Source organism: Chiloscyllium punctatum, chromosome X (genome assembly GCF_047496795.1).
Source record: "Chiloscyllium punctatum isolate Juve2018m chromosome X, sChiPun1.3, whole genome shotgun sequence".
Lineage (NCBI taxonomy): Eukaryota > Metazoa > Chordata > Chondrichthyes > Orectolobiformes > Hemiscylliidae > Chiloscyllium > Chiloscyllium punctatum.
This window is the reverse complement of record NC_092791.1, coordinates 17,762,871-17,785,558: the sequence shown is the minus strand read 5'-3', so window position 1 is coordinate 17,785,558 and position 22,688 is coordinate 17,762,871. Positions and strand designations below refer to the sequence as shown.

General features: G+C 55.7%; 1 protein-coding gene across 5 annotated transcripts in view; it reads left to right on the top strand.

Moving 5' to 3' along the window:
* Nucleotides 1–22,688, top strand: part of LOC140471264 (zinc finger protein GLI1-like) — a 255,655-nt gene that overhangs the window by 198,610 nt on the left and 34,357 nt on the right. For 2 of the 5 annotated variants that reach the window (XM_072567226.1, XM_072567225.1), the window contains exons 3-4: nucleotides 7,606–7,711; nucleotides 14,450–14,631. The exons of 1 other annotated variant lie outside the window; for it this stretch is intronic. In XM_072567226.1, the coding sequence (XP_072423327.1) occupies nucleotides 7,606–7,711; nucleotides 14,450–14,631 (288 nt within the window). The remainder of the gene's footprint in view (nucleotides 1–7,605; nucleotides 7,712–14,449; nucleotides 14,632–22,688) is intronic. 2 more of the 5 variants (XM_072567227.1, XM_072567228.1) reach the window with 1 other exon arrangement.

Here is a 22,688-nt window from a genome sequence, read left to right as displayed (position 1 = left end):
GTCGGAGGGTCAGTGCTGAGGGAGTGCCGCATTGTTGGCGGGCCAGTACTGAGGGAGTGCTGCACTGTCGGAGGATCAGTGCTGAGGGAGTGCTGCACTGTCAGAGGGTCAGTGCTGAGGGAGTGTGGCACTGTCGGAGGGTCAGTACTGAGGGAGTGCCGCACTGTCGGAGGGTCAGTGCTGAGGGAGTGCCGCATTGTCGGCGGGCCAGTACTGAGGGACTGCTGCACTGTCGGAGGGTCAGTACTGTGGGAGTGCCGCACTGTCGGAGGGTCAGTGCTGAGGGAGAGCCGCACTGTCGGAGTGTCAGTGCTGAGGGAGCGCTGCACTGTCGGAGGGTCAGTACTGAGGGAGTGCCGCACTGTCGGAGGGTCAGTGCTGAGGGAGTGCTGCACTGTCGGAGGGTTAGTGCTGAGGGAGTACCGCACTGTCGGAGGGTCAGTGCTGAGGGAGTGCCGCACTGTCAGAGGGTCAGTACTGAGGGAGTGCGGCATTGTCGGAGGGTGAGTGCTGAGGGAGTGCCGCACTGTCGGAGGGTCAGTGCTGAGGGAGTACCGCACTGTCGGAGGGTCAGTGCTGAGGAAGTGCTGCACTGTCGGAGGGTTAGTGCTGAGGGAGTGCGGCATTGTCGGAGGGTTAGTGCTGAGGGAGTGCGGCATTGTCAGAGGGTCGGGACTGAGGGAGGGCCGCACTGTCGGAGGGTCAGTGCTGAGGGAGAGCGGCATTGTCGGAGGGTCAGTGCTGAGGGAGTGCCGCACGGTCGGAGGGTCAGTGCTGAGGGAGTGCCGCACGGTCGGAGGGTCAGTGCTGAGGGAGTGTGGCATTGTCCGAGGGTCAGTACTGAGGGAGTGCCGCACTGTCGGAGGGTCAGTGCTGAGGGAGTGCCGCACTGTCGGAGGGTCAGTGCTGAGGGAGTGCGGCATTGTCAGAGGGTCAGGACTGAGGGAGTGCCGCACTGTCGGAGGGTCAGTGCTGAGGGAGTGCCGCACTGTCGGAGGGTCAGTGCTGAGGGAGTGCCGCACTGTCGGAGGGTCAGTGCTGAGGCAGCGCTGCACTGTCGGAGGGTCAGTGCTGAGGGAGTGCCGCAATGTCAGTGGGTTAGTAATGAGGGAGTGCCGCACTGTCGGAGGGTCAGTGCTGAGGCAGTGCTGCACTGTCGGAGGGTCAGTGCTGAGGGAGTGCCGCAATGTCGGAGGGTCAGTGCTGAGGGAGTGCTGCGATGTTGGAGGGTCAGTGTTGAGGATGTGCCGCGCTGTCAGAGGGTCAGTGCTGAGGGAGTGCTGCGCTGTGGGAGGGTCAGTGCTGAGGATGTGCCGCACTGTCGGAGGGTCAGGGCGGAGGGACTGCCGCACTGTCGGAGGGTGAGTGCTGAGGAAGTGCTGCACTGTCAGAGGGTCAGTACTGAGGGAGTGCTGCACTGTCGGAGGGTCAGTACTGAGGGAGTGTGGCATTGTCGGAGGGTCAGTGCTGAGGGAGTGCTGCACTGTCAGAGGGTCAGTACTGAGGGAGTGCTGCACTGTCGGAGGGTTAGTGCTGAGGGAGTGCCGCAATGTCAGAGGGTCACTACTGTGGGAGTGCCGCACTGTCGGAGGGTCAGTGCTGAGGGAGTGCCGCACTGTCGGAGGGTCAATGCTGAGGGAGAGCCGCACTGTCGCAGGGTCAGTGCTGAGGGAGTACCGCACTGTCGGAGGGTCAGTGCTGAGGGAGTGTGGCACTGTCAGAGGGTCAGTACTGAGGGAGTGCCGCACTTTCGGAGTGTCAGTGCTGAGGGATTGCCGCACTGTCGGAGGGTCAGTGCTGAGGGATTGCCGCACTGTCGGAGGGTCAGTGCTGAGGGATTGCCGCACTGTCGGAGGGTCAGTGCTGAGGGAGTGCCGCACTGTCAGAGGGTCAGTACTGAGGGAGTGCCGCGCTGTCGGAGGGTCAGTACTGAGGGAGTGCCGCACTGTCGGAGGGTCAGTGCTGAGGGAGTGCCGCACTGTCGGAGTGTCAGTGCTGAAGGAGCGCTGCACTGTCGGAGAGTCAGTGCTGAGGGAGTGCCGCGCTGTCGGAGGGTCAGTGCTGAGGGAGTGCCGCACTGTTGGAGGGTCAGTGCTGAGGGAGTGTGGCATTGTCGGAGGGTCAGTGCTGAGGAAGTGCTGCACTGTCGGAGGGTTAGTGCTGCGGGAGTGCCGCACTGTCGGAGGGTCAGTACTGAGGGAGTGCTGCATTGTCGGAGGGTCAGTGCTGAGGAAGTGCTGCATTGTCAGAGGGTTAGTGCTGAGGGAGTGCCGCACTGTCGGAGGGTCAGTGCTGAGGGAGTGCTGCATTATCGGAGGGTCAGTGCTGAGGGAGTGCCGCACTGTCGGAGGGTCAGTGCTGAGGGAGTGCCGCACTGTCAGACGGTTAGTACTGAGGGAGTGCCACACTGTCGGAGGGTCAGTACTGAGGGAGTACCGCACTGTCGGAGGGTCAGTGCTGAGGGAGTGCCGCACTGTCGGAGTGTCAGTGCTGAAGGAGCGCTGCACTGTCGGAGAGTCTGTGCTGAGGGAGTGCCGCGCTGTCGGAGGGTCAGTGCTGAGGGAGTGTGGCATTGTCGGAGGGTCAGTGCTGAGGAAGTGCTGCACTGTCGGAGGGTTAGTGCTGCGGGAGTGCCGCACTGTCGGAGGGTCAGTACTGAGGGAGTGCTGCATTGTCGGAGGGTCAGTGCTGAGGAAGTGCTGCATTGTCAGAGGGTCAGTGCTGAGGGAGTGCTGCATTGTCAGAGGGTTAGTGCTGAGGGAGTGCCGCACTGTCAGAGGGTCTGTGCTGAGGGAGTACCGCACTGTCGGAGGGTCAGTGCTGAGGGAGTGCTGCATTATCGGAGGGTCAGTGCTGAGGGAGTGCCGCACTGTCGGAGGGTCAGTGCTGAGGGAGTGCCGCACTGTCAGACGGTTAGTACTGAGGGAGTGCCACACTGTCGGAGGGTCAGTACTGAGGGAGTACCGCACTGTCGGAGGGTCAGTGCTGAGGGAGTGCCGCACTGTCGGAGTGTCAGTGCTGAAGGAGTGCTGCATTGTCGGAGGGTCAGTGCTGAGGGAGTGCCGCGCTGTCGGAGGGTCAGTGCTGAGGGAGTGCCGCACTGTTGGAGGGTCAGTGCTGAGGGAGTGTGGCATTGTCGGAGGGTCAGTGCTGAGGAAGTGCTGCACTGTCGGAGGGTTAGTGCTGCGGGAGTGCCGCACTGTCGGAGGGTCAGTACTGAGGGAGTGCTGCATTGTCGGAGGGTCAGTGCTGAGGAAGTGCTGCATTGTCAGAGGGTCAGTGCTGAGGGAGTGCTGCATTGTCAGAGGGTTAGTGCTGAGGGAGTGCCGCACTGTCAGAGGGTCTGTGCTGAGGGAGTACCGCACAGTCGGAGGGTCAGTGCTGAGGGAGTGCTGCATTATCGGAGGGTCAGTGCTGAGGGAGTGCCGCACTGTCGGAGGGTCAGTGCTGAGGGAGTGCCGCACTGTCAGACGGTTAGTACTGAGGGAGTGCCACACTGTTGGAGGGTCAGTACTGAGGGAGTGCTGCATTGTCGGAGGGGCAGTGCTGAGGGAGTGCCGCACTGTCGGAGGGTCAGTACTGAGGGAGTGCTGCATTGTCGGAGGGTCAGTGCTGAGGAAGTGCTGCACTGTCGGAGGGTCAGTGCTGAGGGAGTGCCACACTGTCGGAGGGTCAGTGCTGAGGGAGTACCGCACTGTCGCAGGGTCAGTGCTGAGGGAATGCCGCACTGTCAGACGGTTAGTACTGAGGGAGTGCCACACTGTTGGAGGGTCAGTACTGAGGGAGTGCTGCATTGTCGGAGGGTCAGTGCTGAGGGAGTGCTGCACTGTGGGAGGGTCCGTACTGAGGGAGCGCCGCTCTGTTGGAGGGTCAGTGCTAAGGGAGTGTTGCACTGTCGGAGGGTCAGTGCTGAGGGAGTGCCGCACTGTCGGAGGGTCAGTGCTGAGGGAGTGCTGCATTGTCGGTAGGTCAGTGCTGAGAGAGTGCTGCACTGTCGGAGGGTCAGTACTGAGGGAGTGCCGCACTGTCGGAGGGTCAGTGCTGAGGGAGTTCCGCACTGTCACAGGGTCAGTACTGAGGGAGTGCCGCACTGTCGGAGGGTCAGTACTGAGGGAGTGCCGCACTGTCGGAGGGTCAGTACTGAGGGAGTTCAGCACTGTCAGAGGGTCAGTACTGAGGCAGTGCCGCACTGTCGGAGGGTCAGTGCTGAGGGAGTTCCGCACTGTCAGAGGGTCAGTACTGAGGGAGTGCCGCACTGTTGGAGGGTCAGTACTGAGGGAGTGCCGCACTGTCGGAGGGTCAGTGCTGAGGGAGTGCTGCACTGTTGGAGGGTCAGTACTGAGGGAGTGCTGCATTGTCGGAGGTTCAGTGCTGAGGGAGTGCCGCACTGTCAGACGGTCAGTACTGAGGGAGTGCCACACTGTTGGAGGGTCAGTACTGAGGGAGTGCCACACTGTTGGAGGGTCAGTACTGAGGGAGTGCTGCACTGTCGGAGGGTCTTTACTGAGGGAGTGACGCAATGTCAGAGGGTCAGTACTGTGGGAGTGCCGCACTGTCAGAGGGTCAGGACTGAGGGAGTGCCGCGCTGTTGGAGGGTCAGTACTGAGGGAGGTCAGCACTGTCAGAGGGTCAGTACTGAGGGAGTGCCGCACTGTCGGAGGGTCAGTGCTGAGGGAGTGCCGCACTGTCGGAGGGTCAGTACTGAGGGAGTGCCGCACTGTCGGAGGGTCAGTGCTGAGGGAGTGCCACAATGTCAGAGGGTCAGTGCTGTGGGAGTGCCGCACTGTCGGAGGGTCAGTACTGAGGGAGTGCCACACTGTCGGAGTGTCAGTGCTGAGGGAGCGCTGCACTGTCGGAGGGTCAGTGCTGAGGGAGTGCCGCGCTGTCGGAGGGTCAGTGCTGAGGGAGTGCTGCACAGTAGGAGGGTGAGTGCTGAGGGAGTGCCGCACTGTCGGAGGGTCAGTGCTGAGGGAGTACCGCACTGTCGGAGGGTCAGTGCTGAGGAAGTGCTGCACTGTCAGAGGGTCAGGACTGAGGGAGTGCCGCGCTGTTGGAGGGTCAGTACTGAGGGAGGTCAGCACTGTCAGAGGGTCAGTACTGAGGGAGTGCCGCACTGTCGGAGGGTCAGTGCTGAGGGAGTGCCGCACTGTCGGAGGGTCAGTACTGAGGGAGTGCCGCAATGTCAGAGGGTCAGTGCTGTGGGAGTGCCGCACTGTCGGAGGGTCAGTGCTGAGGGAGTACCGCACTGTCGGAGGGTCAGTGCTGAGGAAGTGCTGCACTGTCAGAGGGTTAGTGCTGAGGGAGTACCGCACTGTCAGAGGGTCAGTGCTGAGGGAGTGCTGCACAGTTGGAGGGTCAGTACTGAGGGAGTGCTGCATTGTCAGAGGGTCTGTGCTGAGGGAGTACCGCACTGTCGCAGGGTCAGTGCTGAGGGAGCACTGCACTGTTGGAGGGTCAGTGCTGAGGGAGTGCTGCACTGTTGGAGGGTCAGTACTGAGGGAGTGCTGCATTGTCGGAGGGTCAGTGCTGAGGGAGTGCTGCACTGTTGGAGGGTCAGTACTGAGGGAGTGCTGCACTGTCGGAGGGTCTTTACTGAGGGAGTGCCGCACTGTCAGAGGGTTACTTTTGAAGAAGAGACATATCGGATTTGAAACACTAACTCTGTGTGTCTGTAGAGATGTTGCCAGAGTTTCCTGGTTTCTCGCAGTGTTTCTGGCTCCGCTGTATTCTGTGTTGGTTTGAGCGCTGTGCTCCTCAAAGGCCAGTCTCTTACAAAACCTTTCCACAGCAGCCTGCTAACACCACTGGCAATACAATGAAAGAGCTCTGTGATGCTGTGCCTGCACTTTGGTTGTGAAGTTTGTACTGTTCAGACCGACTGTGCCAGTTCACATGGCCTGCCTTTCCTTGGTGGTTGGCATCAGTATCTCACGTGGGCACAAAATGCAGAACACATGGCACTGTCTCTTCCTGTGTCCTGCTATGAAATCACATTCAGTTCATCATTCCATGCTGATCAGCCTATTTCTCGTTGATATTTTGCATAATGAAATGATCCTGTAGCCTGCCTTATTTGAGAACATGTTGAATTCTGTGTCAGCAGCTGAACACACACAGTGCCCTGGTCTGTGCAACAGTGGGCACCAGGCTCCCCCTGCTGGTAAACCCAGTCAGTGTCAGGCACTTCCCCAGAGTTAATCAGTCACAGCACATTCTCGCAGCAAAATATTTCAGATTAAGAACCTCGACATGATTCTTTCTACGTTTGTCTAAGATTTGTTTCTTCCCTATTTTAAGGGGGTTTTGCAATTCCCTTCCTGAATCTCCCTGTCTCTTGCCCTCTCCTTCCTCTTTCAAGACATGTATTCAAACTGACATCTTCAACCAAGTGCTTGGTCACCTTGACCTGCTGCGCTTTTCCAGCAACACATTTTCAGCTCTGACCTCCAGCATCTGCAGTCCTCACTTTCCCCTTGACCTCATCCCTCCCTATGTGGCTTGGAGCCCTGTTTTCTTTGGGAGTGTTCCTGTGAAGCACCTTGGGGTGGCTTAGAACATGAAAGGCGCTATATAAATACTGGTTGTTATTGTTGATTGAAACACCAAATGTGTCAAGCATTGTACCTGTCGGAGGGTCAGTGCTGAGGGAGTGCCGCACTGCCGGAGGGTCAGTGCTGAGGGACTGCCGCACTGCTGGAGGGTCAGTACTGAGGGAGTGCCGCATTGTCAGAGGGTCAGTACTGAGGGAGTGTCAGTCTGTCAGGTGGTTGCTCAACTCACCCTGCATGATTGAAGACAGCATTGTGCTGTCAAAGAGCATTGAAAGTCACTGTGTTGTGTTTCACTTTGCAGCCAGTGTCCGCTGCACAGACAACATACCTTCCATGATCTGGTCATTATGGCATTGCTGTTTGTGGGAGCTCACTGCACATAAATGGACCCCTGTGTTCCCTACATTACTGCAGTGCCGGGTCAGTCATTTGCTGTCAAGCCCTGAGGGATATCCTGAGGCCGTTAAAGGCGCTAAGTGCATTTTATTAAAGCACAAGCACAAATGTAACCCCCTGGATCACTTCCTCCCCTGAAGTTGTGGGGTAAGTCCACAAAACTGTTGGCCCCACTGGGCACACAGCCACGTTAGCTCAGCAGCAAGGACAGCCTGAAGCTTCCTGGTCTCTGCAACTCAGCGCCAATTCACGAGGGGGCCTTGAGTTTGTATTTCTCTTCATCTTTCCCCTTCCTGTATCCGAAAGGAGGGGTTGGGGGTCACGCAGCAATTCGCAGCGTCCTGCTGTTCCACGTTCAACAAACTCAGTCCCTTCTCAACCTGTGACCCCTTCTCAAGTTGGGGGGGGAGGTGGGGGAGTGAACGAGGGACAGGGCATAAAGCAGATGAGGCCATCCTTTGGTCAAGCTGTGCTTCAGCAGCACTGGGCTGCACAGTTTCCATAGCAACAGAGGACGCCTGAGCAGGAGTCGGCCATTTGGCCCTGCTCTGCTGCTCAGGAAGGTCGTGCTGGATCGGGGTCTCAGTCTGGGAACGTCCCATCCATCCTGCCCCTCCCTAACAGCCTTGTCTTCTCTGTTCTTCTGCCTCCTCCTCAGATTCCCAGCAGCACGGCTCCACTTCCCGACCCTTAATGCCCACGGACTCGCTGTGCCACAGCGGCCACCATCTCGACAGTGCCAGTGTCCCACACACCATGCACGGGTAAGTCGCCACAGAGCACTGGCTGGCAAAGGCTGGCCCGTTTGGAATGGAGGAGAGATGGAGGGGCTTCACCACAGTGGAAGGGCCTGTCTCAACTCTCCTCTCCTGAAAGCTGTGTCCTGGAGGAGCTGCAGTTCTGGAGGTGCCCACTGGGGGCCTCGCTGGTCTCAAAGAGTCACCCTCAATCCAACCTCGGCACCCTCTCCGCTCCCCCCCCCCACTCCCCCCGCCCCCCGGCCTCGCCCCATGACCCTCTCCCCCTGACCCTCTCCCCCCGACCCTCTCCCCATGACCCTCTCCCCATGACCCTCTCCCTATGATCCTCTCCCCATGATCCTCTTCCCCCGACCCTCTCCCTATGACCCTCTACCCCGAGCCTCTCTCTATGACCCTCTCCCCATGACCCTCTCCCCATGACCCTCTCCCTATGACCCTCTCCCCCTGACCCTCTCCCCATGACACTCTCCCCCAACCCTCTCCCCATGACCCTCTCCCCATGTCCCTCTTCCCCTGACCCTCTCCCCATGACCTTCTCCCTATGATCCTCTCCCCCGACCCTCTCCCTATGACCCTCTCCCCTGAGCCTCTCTCTATGACCGTCTCCCCATGACCCTCTCCCTCTGACCCTCTCCCCATGACCCTCTCCCCATGACCCTCTTCCCCTGACCCTCTCCCCATGACCCTCTCCCCCCGACCCTCTCCCCATGACCCTCTCCCCATGACCCTGTCCCCATGACCCTCTTCCCCTGACCCTCTCCCCATGACCCTCTCCCCCGACCCTCTCCCCCCGACCCTCTCCCCATGACCCTCTCCCCATGACCCTGTCCCCATGACCCTCTACCCCCGACCCTCTCCCCATGACCCTCTCCCCCGAGCCTCTCTCTATGACCCTTTCCCCCTGACACTCTCCCCATGACCCTCTCCTCATGACACTCTCCCCATGACCTTCTCCCTATGATCCTCTCCCCCGACCCTCTCCCTATGACCCTCTCCCCATGACCCTCTCCCTCTGACCCTCTCCCCATGATCCTCTCCCCCGACCCTCTCCCTATGACCCTCTCCCCCGAGCCTCTCTCTATGACCCTCTCCCCATGACCCTCTCCCCATGACCCTCTCCCCCGACCCTCTCCCCATGACCCTCTCCCCATGACCCTCTTCCCCTGACCCTCTCTCCATGACCCTTTCCCCTCGACTCTCTCCCCATGACCCTCTCCCATGACCCTCTCCTCCCAACCCTCTCCCCATGGCTCTCTCCACCCTGACCCTCTCCCCATGACCCTCTCCTCATGAGCCTCTCCCCATGACCCTCTCCCCCCGACTCTCTCCCCCCGACCTTCTCCCCATGACCCTCTCCCCATGACCCTCTCCCCATGACCTTCTCCCTATGACCGTCTCCCCCCGACCCTCTCCCCCTGACCCTCTCCCCATGACCCTTTCCCCAGGACCCTCTCCCCATGACCCTTTCCCCTCAACTCTCTCACCATGACCCTCTCCCCAACCCTCCCTTCATGACTCTCTCCCCATGACCCTTTCCCCAGGACCCTCTCCCCAACCCTCCCTTCATGACCCTCTCCCCATGACCCTTTCCCCAGGACCCTCTCCCCAACCCTCCCTTCATGACCCTTTCCCCATGACCCTTTCCCCATGACCCTCTCACCATGACCCTCTCACCATGACCCTCTCCCCATGACCCTTTCCCCATGACCCTCTCCCCATGACCCTTTCCCCATGACCCTTTCCCCATGACCCTCTCCCCATGACCCTTTCCCCATGATATCAAGGCTGCATTCAACCGAGTGTGGCATCAAACTCTCTGCTGGTTGGGGTCATATCTGACACGAAGGAAGATGGTCATGGTTGTTGGAAGTCAGTTATCTCAGCTCCAGGACATCTCTGCAGGAGCTCCTCAGGGTAGTGTCCTAGGCCCAACCATCTTCAGCTGCTTCATCAATGACCTTCCCTCTGACATAAGGTCAGGAATGGGGATATTCACCAACGATTGCACAATGTTCAGCACCATTTGTGACTCCTCAGATACTGAAGCAGTTCATGTCCAAATGCAGCAAGACCTGAACAATATCCAGGCTTGACAAGTGGCAAGTAACATTCACGCCACAGAAATGCCAGGCTATGACCATCTTCAATAAAACAATTTACCCACTACCCCTTGACATTCAATGGTGTTACTATCACTGAATCCCCCTCTATCAACATCTGGGGGTTACCATTGACTAGAAACTCAACTGGATGAGCCATATAAATGCAGTGGCTACAGGAACAGGTCAGACTCTCGGAATATTGTGTCAAGCAACTCCCCTCCTGACTCCCCAAAGCCTGTCCCACCATCTGCAAGGCACAAGTCAGGAGTGTGAGGGAATACTCCCCACTTGCCCCTGGATGGGGGCAGCTCCAACAACACTCAAGAAGCTCAACACCATCCAGGACAAAGCAGCCGCTTGATTGGCCCCACATCCACAAACACCCACTCCCTCCTCCCACCGACGCTCAGTAACAGCAATGTGTACCATCTACAAGATGCCCTGCAGAAATTCACCAAAGATCCTCAGGCAGCACCTTCCAAACCCACAGCCACTTCCATCTAGAAGGACAAGGGCAGCAGATACATGGGAACACCACCCCCTGCAAGTTCCCCTCCAAGCCCCTCACCATCCTGACTTGGAAATATATCACCGTTCCTTCAGTGTCACTGGGTCAAAATCCTGGAATTCCCTCCCTCAGGGCATTGTGGGTCAACCCACAGCACATGGACTGCAGCGATTCAAGATGGCAGCTCACCCCCACCTTCTCTCTGGTGACCTCTCCTCCTCCGCTTTCAGGTTTGAGCTGTGCCCCTATTGCTTCCTTGACACCATGGCTACAACTGGAGGTTGCTTTACCCTCAGGGATCATGCCTACCATCAGCTGTGTGCCTGAAGCTCATGTTTTGCTTGCTCGGTTACACTGCTCCCACTCTGTATTTCCACCTTAATGAAGAACAACTCAAGTCTGACTCTCAGGAGCTCCTGCAGACTCTTGTATCAACTCCCAATCTCTGTCATCCAAGTCTGCAGGATGTTAGTGCATTCTCTCAGTGTTATTACGAAATATCCCCAACCCACCGCCCCCATCTCCTGCTTTCCCCTTTCTTCTCTTTCCTCCCCTCTCTGTCCTCTGCCCTCTCCCTCAGTCCCTCTCCCTCCCCCCCTCGACCTTGCTGCTCGTCTCAGTAATTCCCCTCTTCCTCCCCCCCCCCCCCCACCGACCCACCAATTCCTTCCTGTCTCACCCCCCCTCCGGTCAGTATCGACCTCTCACCGCCGCAGACTCCCAGGGTTCAGGAAAGTCTCACGTCAGCCACTTCCCCAAGACCCTCTCCCTCCACCCCCTCTCGCTCCGCCCCCACTCCCTCAGCCCCCTCACCCTCTGTCCCCTCACCCTCCGTCCCCTCTCCCTCTGTCCCGCTTCCTTCACCCTCTCCCTCAGCCCCCTCTCCCTCAGCCCCCTCTCCCTCAGCCCCCTCTCCCTCCACCCCTCTCCGTCTGTCCCTCTCCCTCCACCCTCTCCCTCCGCCCTTCTCCCTCAGTCCCCTCTCCCTCAGCTCCTTCACCCTCTGTCCTTCACCCACCGTCCCCTCTCCCTCAGCCCCCTCTCCCTCAGCCCCCTCTCCCTCAGCCCCCTCTCCCTCCACCCCTCTCCCTCTGTCCCTCTCCCTCCACCCTCTCCCTCCGCCCTTCTCCCTCAGTCCCCTCTCCCTCAGCCCCTTCACCCTCTGTCCTTCACCCACCGTCCCCTCTCCCTCAGCCCCCTCTCCCTCAGCCCCCTCTCCCTCCATCCCTCACCCTCAGCCCCCTCTCCCTCCATCCCTCTCCCTCAGCCTCTCTCCCTCCATCCCTCTCCCTCAGCCTCTCTCCTTCCGTCCCTCTCCCTCAGCCCCCTCTCCCTCCGTCCCTCTCCCTCAGCCCCCTCTCCCTCCACCCTCTCCCTGCACCCTCTCCCTCAGCCCCCTCTCCCTCTGTCCCTCACCCTCCGCCCCCTCTCCCTCAGCCCCCTCTCCCCCAGCCCCCTCTCCCTCCACCCCCTCTCCCTCCACCCTCTCCCTCCACCCTCTCCCTCAGCCCCTCTCCCTCAGCCCCCTCTCCCTCAGCCCCCTCTCTCTCGGTCCCTCTCCCTCAGTCCCCTCTCCCTCAGCCCCCTCTCTCTCCACCCTCTCCCTCTGCCCCCTCTCCCTCCATCCCTCTCCCTCAGCCTCTCTCCCTCCAACCCTCTCCCTCAGCCCCCTCTCTCTCCACCCTCTCCCTCTGCCCCCTTTCCCTCCATCCCTCTCCCTCAGCCTCTCTCCCTCCAACCCTCTCCCTCAGCCTCCTCTCCCTCCGTCCCTCTCCCTCAGTCCCTCTCCCTCAGTCCCCTCTCTCTCAGCCCCCTCCCTCCACCCTCTCCCTCAGCCCCCTCTCCCTCCATCCCTCTCCCTCCACCCTCTCACTCAGCCCCTCTCCCTCCGTCCCTCTCCCTCAGCCCCCTCTCACCCAACCCCCTCTCCCTCAGCACCCTCCCTCCACCCTCTCACTCAGCCCCTCTCCCTCCGTCCCTCACCCTCAGCCCCCTCTCACCCAACCCCCTCTCCCTCAGCACCCTCCCTCCACCCTCTCCCTCAGCTCCCTCCCTCCACCCTCTCCCTCAGCCCCCTCTCCCTCCGTCCCTCTCCCTCCACCCTCTCCCTCAGCCCCCTCTCCCTCCATCCCTCTCCCTCAGCCCCTCTCCTTCCGTCCCTCTCCCTCAGCCCCCTCTCCCTCCGTCCCTCTCCCTCAGCCCCCTCTCCCTCCACCCTCTCCCTCAGCCCCCTCTCCCTCCGCCCTCTCCCTCAGCCCCCTCTCCCTCCACCCTCTCCCTCAGCCCCCTCTCCCTCCATCCCTCTCCCTCAGCCCCCTCTCCCTCTACCCTCTCCCTCAGCCCCCTCTCCCTCCATCCCTCTCCCTCAGCCCCCTCTCCCTCTACCCTCTCCCTCAGCCCCCTCTCCCTCCACCCTCTCCCTCAGCCCCCTCTCCCTCCGTCCCTCTCCCTCTACCCTCTCCCTCAGCCCCCTCTCCCTCCGTCCCTCTCTCTCAGTCCCTCTCCCTCAGCCCCCTCTCCCTCCGTCCCTCTCCCTCAGCCCCCTCTCCCTCCACCCTCTGCCTCAACCCGCTCTCCCTCCACCCTCTCCCTCAGCCCCCTCTCCCTCCGTCCCTCTCCCTCTACCCTCTCCCTCAGCCCCCTCTCCCTCCACCCTCTGCCTCAGCCCCCTCTCCCTCCGTCCCTCTCCCTCAGCCCCCTCTCCCTCCACCCTCTCCCTCAGCCCCCTCTCCCTCCGTCCCTCTCCCTCAGCCCCCTCTCCCTCCACCCTCTCCCTCAGCCCCCTCTCCCTCAGCCCCCCTCCCTCCACCCTCTCCCTCAGCCCCCTCTCCCTCCACCCTCTTCCTCAGCCCCCTCTCCCTCCACTCTCTCCCTCAGCCCCCTCTCCCTCCGTCCCTCTCCCTCCACCCTCTCCCTCAGCCCCCTCTCCCTCCACCCTCTCCCTCAGCCCCCTCTCCCTCCACCCTCTGCCTCAGCCCCCTCTCCCTCCGTCCCTCTCCCTCAGCCCCCTCTCCCTCCACCCTCTCCCTCAGCCCCCTCTCCCTCCGTCCCTCTCCCTCAGCCCCCTCTCCCTCCACCCTCTCCCTCAGCCCCCTCTCCCTCAGCTCCCTCTCTCCACCCTCTCCCTCCGCCCCTCTCCCTCAGACCCCTCCCTCCACCCTTTCCCTCAGCCCCCTCTCCCTCCGTCCCTCTCCCTCCGCCCGTCTCCCTCAGCCACCTCTCCCTCCATCCCTCTCCTTCAGCCCCCTCTCCCTCAGCCCCCTCTCCCTTCATCTCTCTCCCTCAGTCCCTCTCCCTCCACCCTCTCCCTCAGCCCCCTTTCCCTCTGCCCCTCTCCAGAGGCATTCTGCCAAACCCACACCTCCTCTGCCTGTGGACACTTAGCGCAAGGTGCGTGTCAGGCAGCCGCAAAGCAAAAGGGGAAGCTTGAGTGCTACAGAAATGCAGGCGTAAGAGCAGCTGGCCTTGAATGCAAAGCGCGCAAATTGGCTGCGCAAGTGTGTCTGCTCAGAGGGAACGATGGCCATCACACTGAGAACATACGAGCGATGGCCAACACGCTGAGAACATATGAGCGATGGCCAACACGCTGATAACATGTGAGCGATGGCCAACACGCTGAGAACATGCGACCGATGGCCAACACGCTGATAACATGTGAGCGTTGGCCAACACGCTGAGAACATGTGAGCGATGGCCAACACGCTGAGAACATGCGAGCGTTGGCCAACACGCTGAGAACATGTGAGTGATGGCCAACACGCTGAGAACATGCGAGTGATGGCCAACACGCTGATAACATGTGAGCGATGGCCAACACGCTGAGAACATGCGAGCGATGGCCAACACGCTGAGAACATGTGAGCGTTGGCCAACACGCTGAGAACATGCGAGCGATGGCCAACACGCTGAGAACATGTGAGTGATGGCCAACACGCTGAGAACATGCGAGTGATGGCCAACACGCTGATAACATGTGAGCGATGGCCAACACGCTGAGAACATGCGACCGATGGCCAACACGCTGAGAACATGTGAGCGATGGCCAACACGGCGAGGACATGTAGCTTTTTGGTTTTGTGTTGTGAATGGGTTTGTCGCTGGTTATAACTGCTGTTCTTTCTCATTCAGACCTGCTCGCTCCGAGTGTCCCGTTTTCTCAGATGTCTCCCTCCACAGCATGGCTCCTCCCCCGAACCAGGCCAGAGGCACTCAGCCAGGGTTCAGTGGCGTGCAGCAACTCCAGAGCCAAGTCCCAGACCCAGGCCAGTGCCACTCCAACACACTGCCCCGTGGACTGGCATCAACAGAGGGTCAGTACATATTTCATTCACCGATACCTCTTCCCTTCCCAATGCCCATTTATCAGCTCACTTTACTGAAAGGGCTGACTGTCATGATAACACTTTTTCACAACCATTGTCTGGCAGGTATCTTCATTACGAGTACCGTCAAAGGGAACTTTACTCTGTATCTAACCCTGTGCTGTCCCTGTCCTGGGAGTGTTTGATGGGGGAGAGTGTAGAGGGAACTTTGCTCTGTATCTAACCCCATGGCTGTTCCTGTCCTGGGTGTGTTTGCTGGAGACAGTGTAGAGTAAGCTTTACTCTGTATCTAACCCCGTGCTGTCCCTGTCCTGGGAGTTTTTGATGGGAGACAGTGTAGAGTGAGCTTTACTCTGTATCTAACCCCATGCTGTCCCTGTCCTGGGAGTATTTGATGGGGGTACAGTGTAGAGGGAGCTCTACTCTGTATCTAACCCCACGCTGTCCCTGTCCTGGGAATGTTTGATGGGGGACAGTGTAGAAGGAGCTTTACTCTGTACCTAACTCCATGCTGTCCCTGTCCCTGGGAGTGTTTGATGGGGGACAGTGTAGAGTGAGCTTTACTCTGTATCTAACATTGTGCTCTCCCTGCCCTGGGATAGTTTGATGGGGACAGAGTAGAGGGAGCTTTACTCTGTATCTAACCCTGCGCTGTCCCTGTCCTGGGAGTGTTTGATGGGGGATGGTGTTGAGAGAGCCTTACTCTGTATCTAACCCCGTGCTGTCCCTGTCCTGGGAGTGATTGATGGGGGACAGTGTAGAGGAAGCTTTACTCTGTATCTAACCCCGTGCTATCCCTGTCCTGGGAGTGTTTGATGGGGGGACAGTGTAGAGGGAGGTTTACTCTGTCTCTAACCCCGTGCTGTCCCTGTCCTGGGAGTGTTTGATGGGGGGACAGTGTAGACGGACTTTTACTCTGTATCTAACCCCATGCTGTCCCTATCCCTGGGAGTGTTTGATGGAGGACAGTGTAGAGGGAGCTATACTCTGTATCTACCCCTGTGCTGTCCAATGGCCAGCCAGTGTAGAACCACAACATTCCACCTCCACTTCCCGAAGTCGCTGTCACCCCAAAACCTTGAGGCCTGTGTGGATGAAATCAATTGAGAGGCAGCACTGATGGCCACCTCTGGGCTTTTCCAAAGCACCTTCAAGTTCCAGCCTTCCTTTTCCAGTATTTCTGGAAGCTTCTTTGAATGCGCTCCTTTCTTTTGAAATCAGTCTGGGAGCTGACTGCTGCTTACCCACCCGTTTTAATTTGGAGATTTCTCTGCTCTCCCAGCATCTGTAGTGATGCTAAGTCTTTTCTCATTTCTGTGTTCTGTCTACTGTAGATTTTCCCATGATGCCTTACTATTGATGTGACGCTCAATGGCTATTGCCACTGAATCCTTTTTGTAGGAATTTTCCCAATATTTTTGCAAAACAAAATGTCTGCTGCTAAGGTATTTGTTACTGCTCTTCGGATCATTTACCTCTGTCTCCCACAAAGCAAAATGATGAACCCTCCTGCATTTGAGAACTCATCACTCAGATCTTCACTAAAAACACTTCGTTGAATCTCATATCTTTATCATAGAATCCCTACAGTGTGGATTCTGGCTACTCGGCCCATCAAATACACACCCAATGCCCCATCCCTGCATTTGCTATGGCTAACCCATCTAGCCTGTACACTATGGGTAATTTAGTATGGCCAACCCACCCTGACCTGCACACCTTTGGACCATGGGATGAAACCGGAGCACCCGGAGGAAACCGACACAGACACGGGGGAGAATGTGCAAACTCCACACAGACAGTCGTCCGAGGCTAGAATTGAACCCGGGTCCCGTGAGGCAGCAGGGCTAACCACTGAGCCACCGTGCCAGCCCTTTTTGTGAAAGTGTCAGTTTTGTTGAGTTTCAGGGAGGGTTGCTCTCCATGACTGAGTTTTCTTGCGCTATCATTGCAAACATGCTGTATCAACTGCCTGCCTATAGCGCCCCTCTCATCCGATGCTAGCGTGATGCCCCCACTCGCCACTGCCTGGATTCCAAGGGTGCGTACCACCATTCCTGGCACCGACGCTGGCGTGTACCCAGTGAAGTGCTGGCCGTCCAGAGCCGCCCTGCTCTGTTTGCGACATTTGCCATGACAGAGAAGGGTGAGCAGGTGGTCCACTTTGTGGACAGGGGGCTGGAGGTCCAGGCTGGTAGGGGGAGTGTTGCAGAGGGCTCCATTCACTCCCCCTAAACTGGCCTTGGGAAGACACAACAGCAGCCTCCAGCAGCCTGCCACACAGGGCAATGCGGTGTCAGCCATCTGAAGGGAGCACCAAACGGTGGAATGAGAGGTCAGAGACACCCAGTGAAGACAGAGATGAGGAGGAATTCCTTCTCTCAGAGGGGAGTGAGTCTGTGGAATTCTTTCCCACCGAGGGCTGTTGGGGCTGGGTCAGTGAGTATATTCAAGGCTGGGACAGAGAGATGTTTAATCAGGAAGGGGAATGGAGGGTCATGGGGACAAAGCAGGAAAGTGGATGTGAGGATGATCCGATCAGCCATTCAATGAGAGCAGCTGATGGGCCGAATGACCTCCTGCTGCTCTTACGTCTTATATGATATCAGACGTTCCTCCTGACTGACTGTGCCAGGACCTCCTGACTGAAGGGCATCTTTCTTGATTTAACAGAGCAATTTGCACCCCTCCAACTTCAAGAGCTGGCCATCTGGTTGAAGCTCACTCATTGTGCCTGCTGTGCCAGCCACTGGCACATGGTGTTAGTGTAAAACTGGCATAGCATAGTGACGTCAAGCACCATGTCCGTCCCCCTGACTGGTGCCTAACCACGATAGACTGGCTGGCATTGAGTCTGTTACAAATGGGCAAGGCAAGACAATGCAGAGATGCTGGGAGCATCCAAGTAGGCGCTAAGAGGGTACGTGAGTAACACTGCGATGCAGCCTGGTCCTATCCACAAGCTGCGTGCTTGTCTCTGTGCGCAGTATCATCGCAGTAGCATTTCAATGAGAGGTGCTGTCAGTGCCCTGTTGGCACAAAGAGGCTGACACATGCTGCATGTCAACATCTGTGGGCATGGCATACGTGCAGCCGCTGCCCAGGGACCGTGTGCCATGACATATTGGTGCTGGGTGTCCAAGATGGCAGTCCAGAGGAGCAAGCGGCCTTTCACATTGAGGCTTCCCGATGTCTTGTTCGTATCCAGTCGGTGATGGGGTGGGAATATATGATCTTTTACTATAAATTCTGGGTCCTATGATCCTGCTGCACAACCACCAGCAGCGCTCCAAAAGCTAGTGTTTCCAAATAAACCTGTTCCAAATCACACCTGTTGTGTGATTTTTAACTTTGTACACCCCAGTCCAACACCGGCATCTCCAAATCATAGAAAATCTCAGGTTGTTTTCTGTGGAGTGGCCAAGTCTATAAAATTAAGAGTTAGATAGATAGGGTTGATGGTCAGAATCTTTTTCCCAGAGTTGAAATGTCTAAAACTAGGGGGAATGTCTTTATAAGGTGAGAGGGGGAAAGTTCAAAGGAGATGTGAGGGACAAGTTTTTTACACCGAGAGTGGTAGGAGTCTGGAACACACTGCCAGGGATGGTGGTGGAGGCAAATACAATAGGGGCATTGAAGGGACTTTTAGATTAAACACACCAATATGCAAGGAATGGAGGGAGAGGGAGCAAGGGCAGGCAGAAGGACATCATGTTCAGCACAACAATGTGGGCTGAAGGGCCCGTTTCTGTGCTGCACTGTTCTATGTTCGACGTTCTACAATTAGAACATTTAAAAGGCATCTGGATAGGTACATGAACAGGAAGGGTTTGGAGGGATATGGGCCAAATGTTGGCAAAGGGGACTAGATTAGGTTAGGATACCCGGTCAGCATGGATGTGATGGACCGAAGGGTCTGTTTCCATGCTGTACAACTGTATGAGCCTGTCTGAAACTAGAGACTTTGAAAGCTGCTTTTTATGGTGCTAGTAAAACATGGCAGGGTCTGCTTTTAACTGAAGATAACCCAATTTTAATAAGACAGGCCCTTACTGAGCAGTACCAAACTCTGGAGGCATTATTTAGGCTGGACCCACAGTTATTTCATTTCCAGAGTGATCCCACTGTGTTTGGTGCCTCTTCTGGAGGACCTCCTTCTTGAGCTGATCTCCCTGTAGAAATGCAGCTTTTACATCAATTGATCGACATTGCCAAGCACTTGTTGCGATCTGTTATGAAGATGCTCACAATGCAAGTGTCTTTTTCATCATCTTGAAATCCTGGCCATGACCTGGTTGAAGTCCTTCGCTAAGCGCAAATTTACTGTCCGCAAAGTCCATCATACTCAATTGGCAAGAGTGCACTAATAGTCAAACCTCACTGTTCCACAAATGACAAAATACCCCAATTAAACCACCAAGATGGACAACTTGCTCTTGACTGATTGACTATATGTAAGTCAAGACTAGCTCACACCAGGTTTCAACATTAACAGGAAAATAGTTCTTAGAGTAAAGAGGCTTACTCTGTAAAAAATGACAGACAAGCAGACAAACAAACACACTTTAAATAAGACAGACAAAAGCTGAACTTTGACACAAATATTATGGGCAGGGAGAACAATTTCTGTTGACCAAAAGCCCAGACAACAAAGTGAAGAGTTATTTCTCACTGTTCCTTTGACATTGTAGCACAATATTGACTGCAGAGCGATGGCCGATCAATGATTCAGTAGTTGACTGGGTGGACCTAGGAGTTTTCTTGTACTATAATTGCCTTTTGACTCTCTGGGATGTCTTTGTCTTTTCACTCACACAGAGAAGAGAGAGAGAGAGAGAGAGAGAGGGAGAGAGAGAACAGACAGACATTCCCTGTTTGCTGGCTTCTGGATGTCTCGAGTTGTTCTGTACTCAGATCTATAACAAACTGCAGCCAGACCAATCCAAAGGCTATCAAGAGGCATTTGTTCCTTCACTTAGAGATTCCTGATGTGACTGTGTCTCATCATGTACACATCTCACTGTGCTGAAGAGTAACATATTCTTTTACAGCTAAACCACATACCACACAATCCCACTTGATCTTCAAGTTATAGAGTCAGAGAATCATACAGCATGGAAACAGACCCTTTGGTCCAAACAGTCCACACCGACCATAACTCCAAACTAAACTAGACCCACCTGCCTGCGCTTTGCCCATATCCCTCCAAACCTTTCCTATTCATATACTTATCCAAATGTCTTTTCAATGTTGTACCTGTACCTGCCTCTACCACCTTCCCTGGCAGTTCATTCCACACATGAACCAATCTGTGGAAAAAGGTTGCTCCTTAGGTCCTTTTTAAATCCTTCTCCTCTCACCTTAAAGATATGCCCTCTAGCTTTTGGATTCCCCCACCCTAGGGAAAAGAGCCTTGTCATTCACTCTATCCATGCCCCTCATGATTTTATAAACCTCTATAAAGTCGTCCCTCAACCTCCTACATTCCAATGAAAATGTCCCTGCCTCTCCAGCCTCTCCTCCTAACTCAAACCCTCCAGTCCCGGCAACATCCTGGTTAATCTCTTCTGAACCCTCTCCAACTTAGTAATATCCTTCCTGTAACAGGGTGACCAGAACTGGACACAGTATTCCAGAAGAGGCCTCACCAACGTCCTATATAACCTCAACATGACGTCCCCAACTCCTACACTCAAAGGACTGAGTAATGAAAGGGTTGTTGAAGGTTGAAGGGGAAAGAGATCTCCTGGTCCTTGTTAGCTATCTAGCAGTGTCCAATTTCCATTATCTGTTTCATAGTCCAAAAGGAAAAATATGTGATCCCTTATAATATTTTTTGTTCTTTATTACTACATTTTTTACTCAAACTGTTAACCTTGTGGATGACAGATGAGTGACTGCCTGTGTAATTCTAACACAATTGACATTTTGTCTTCTACATTTCTACAATGCAGTGTGTCCAGGAAGCTTTTCTAACTCAGTATGTAGATTGTCCGACCAGAGAGGAGGCCATATTGGATTTGGTACTCGGTAATGAACCGGGACAAGTGGTGGGCTTGTTAGTGGGTGAGCAGTTTGGTGATGGTGACCACAATTCTGTGACTTTCACCTTGGTTATGGAGAGAGATAGGTGCGTGCAACAGGGTAGGTTTTACAATTGGGGGAAGGGTAAATACGATGCTGCAAGACAAGATCTGAGGAGCATAAATTGGGAGCATAGGCTGTCAGGGAAGGATGTCGTTGAACTATGGAACTTTTTCAAGGAACAGATACGACGTGTCCTTGATATGTATGTACTTGTCAGGCAGGAAAGAGATGGTCATGTGAGGGAACCTTGGTTGACGTGGGAAGTTGAATGTCTTGTAAGGAGGAAGAAGGAGGCTTACATAAGGTTGAGGAAACAAGGTTCAGACAGAGCATTGGAGGGATACAGGATAGCCAGGAGGGAGCTGAAGAAAGGGATTAGGAGAGCTAAGAGAGGGCATGAAAAATCTTTGGCGGGTAGGATCAAGGATAACCCCAAGGCCTTTTATGCGTATGTGAGAAACATGAGAATGACAAGAACGAGGGTAGGTCCAATCAAGAACAGTAGTGGGAGACAGTGTGTTGAGTTGGAAGAGATAGGAGAGGTCTTGAATGAGTACTTCAGTATTTACAAATGAGAGGGACTGTATTGTTGAAGAGGAGAGTATGAAACAGACTGGTAAGCTAGAAGAGATACTTGTTAGGAAGGAAGATGTGTTGGGCATTTTGAAAAACTTGAGGATAGACAAGTCCCCCGGGCCTGACGGGATATATCCTAGGATTATGTGGGAAGCAAGAGAGGAAATTGCAGAACCATTGGCAATGATCTTTTCGTCTTCACTGTCAATGGGGGTGGTACCAGGGGACTGGAGAGTGGCGAATGTTGTGCCCCTGGTCAAAAAAGGGAATAGGGACAATCCCGGGAATTACAGGCCAGTTAGTCTTACTTCGGTGGTAGGCAAAGTAATGGAAAGGGTACTGAGGGATAGGATTTATGAGTATCTGGAAAGACACTGCTTGATTAGGGACAGCCAGCACGGATTTGTGAGGGATAGGTCTTGCCATACAAGTCTTATTGAATTCTTCGAGGAGGTGACCAAGCATGTGGATGAGGGTAGAGCAGTGGATGTAGTGTACATGGATTTTAGTAAGGCATTTGATAAGGTTCCCCATGGTAGGCTTATGCGGAAAGTCAGGAGGCATGGGATAGAGGGAAATTTGGCCAGTTGGATAGAGAACTGGCTAACCGGTCGAAGGCAGAGAGTGGTGGTACATAGTAAATATTCAGCCTGGAGGCCAGTTACAAGTGGAGTTCCGCAGGGATCAGTTCTGGGTCCTCTGCTGTTTGTAATTTTTATTAATGACTTGGAAGAGGGAGTCGAAGGGTGGGTCAGTAAATTTGCAGATGATACAAAGATAGGTGGAGTTGTGGACAATGAGGAGAGCTGTTGTCGGCTGCAGAGGGACTTAGATATGATGCAGAGCTGGGCTGAGGAGTGGCAGATGGAGTTCAACCCTGTCAAGTGTGAGGGTGTCCATTTTGGAGGGACAAATAAGAATGCGGAATACAGGGTTAATGGTAGGGTTCTTAGTCAGGTGGAGGAACAGAGGGATCTTGGGGTCTATGTACATAGATCTTTGAAAGTTGCCACTCAGGTGGATAGAGCTTGTAAGAAGGCCTATGGTGTATTAGCGTTCATTAGCAGAGGGATTGAATTCAAGAGTCGTGAGGTGATGTTGCAGCTGTACAGGACCTTAGCAATGCCACATTTGGAGTACTGTGTGCAGTTCTGGTCGCCTCACTTTAGGAAAGATGTGGAAGCTTTGGAGAGGGTGCAGAGAAGATTTACCAGGATGTTGCCTGGAATGGAGAATAGGTCGTACGAGGATAGGTTGAGAGTGCTAGGCCTTTTCTCATTGGAATGGCGAAGGATGAGGGGTGACTTGATCGAGGTTTATAAGATGATCAGGGGAATAGATAGAGTAGACAGTCAGAGACTTTTTGCCCGGGTACAAGAGAG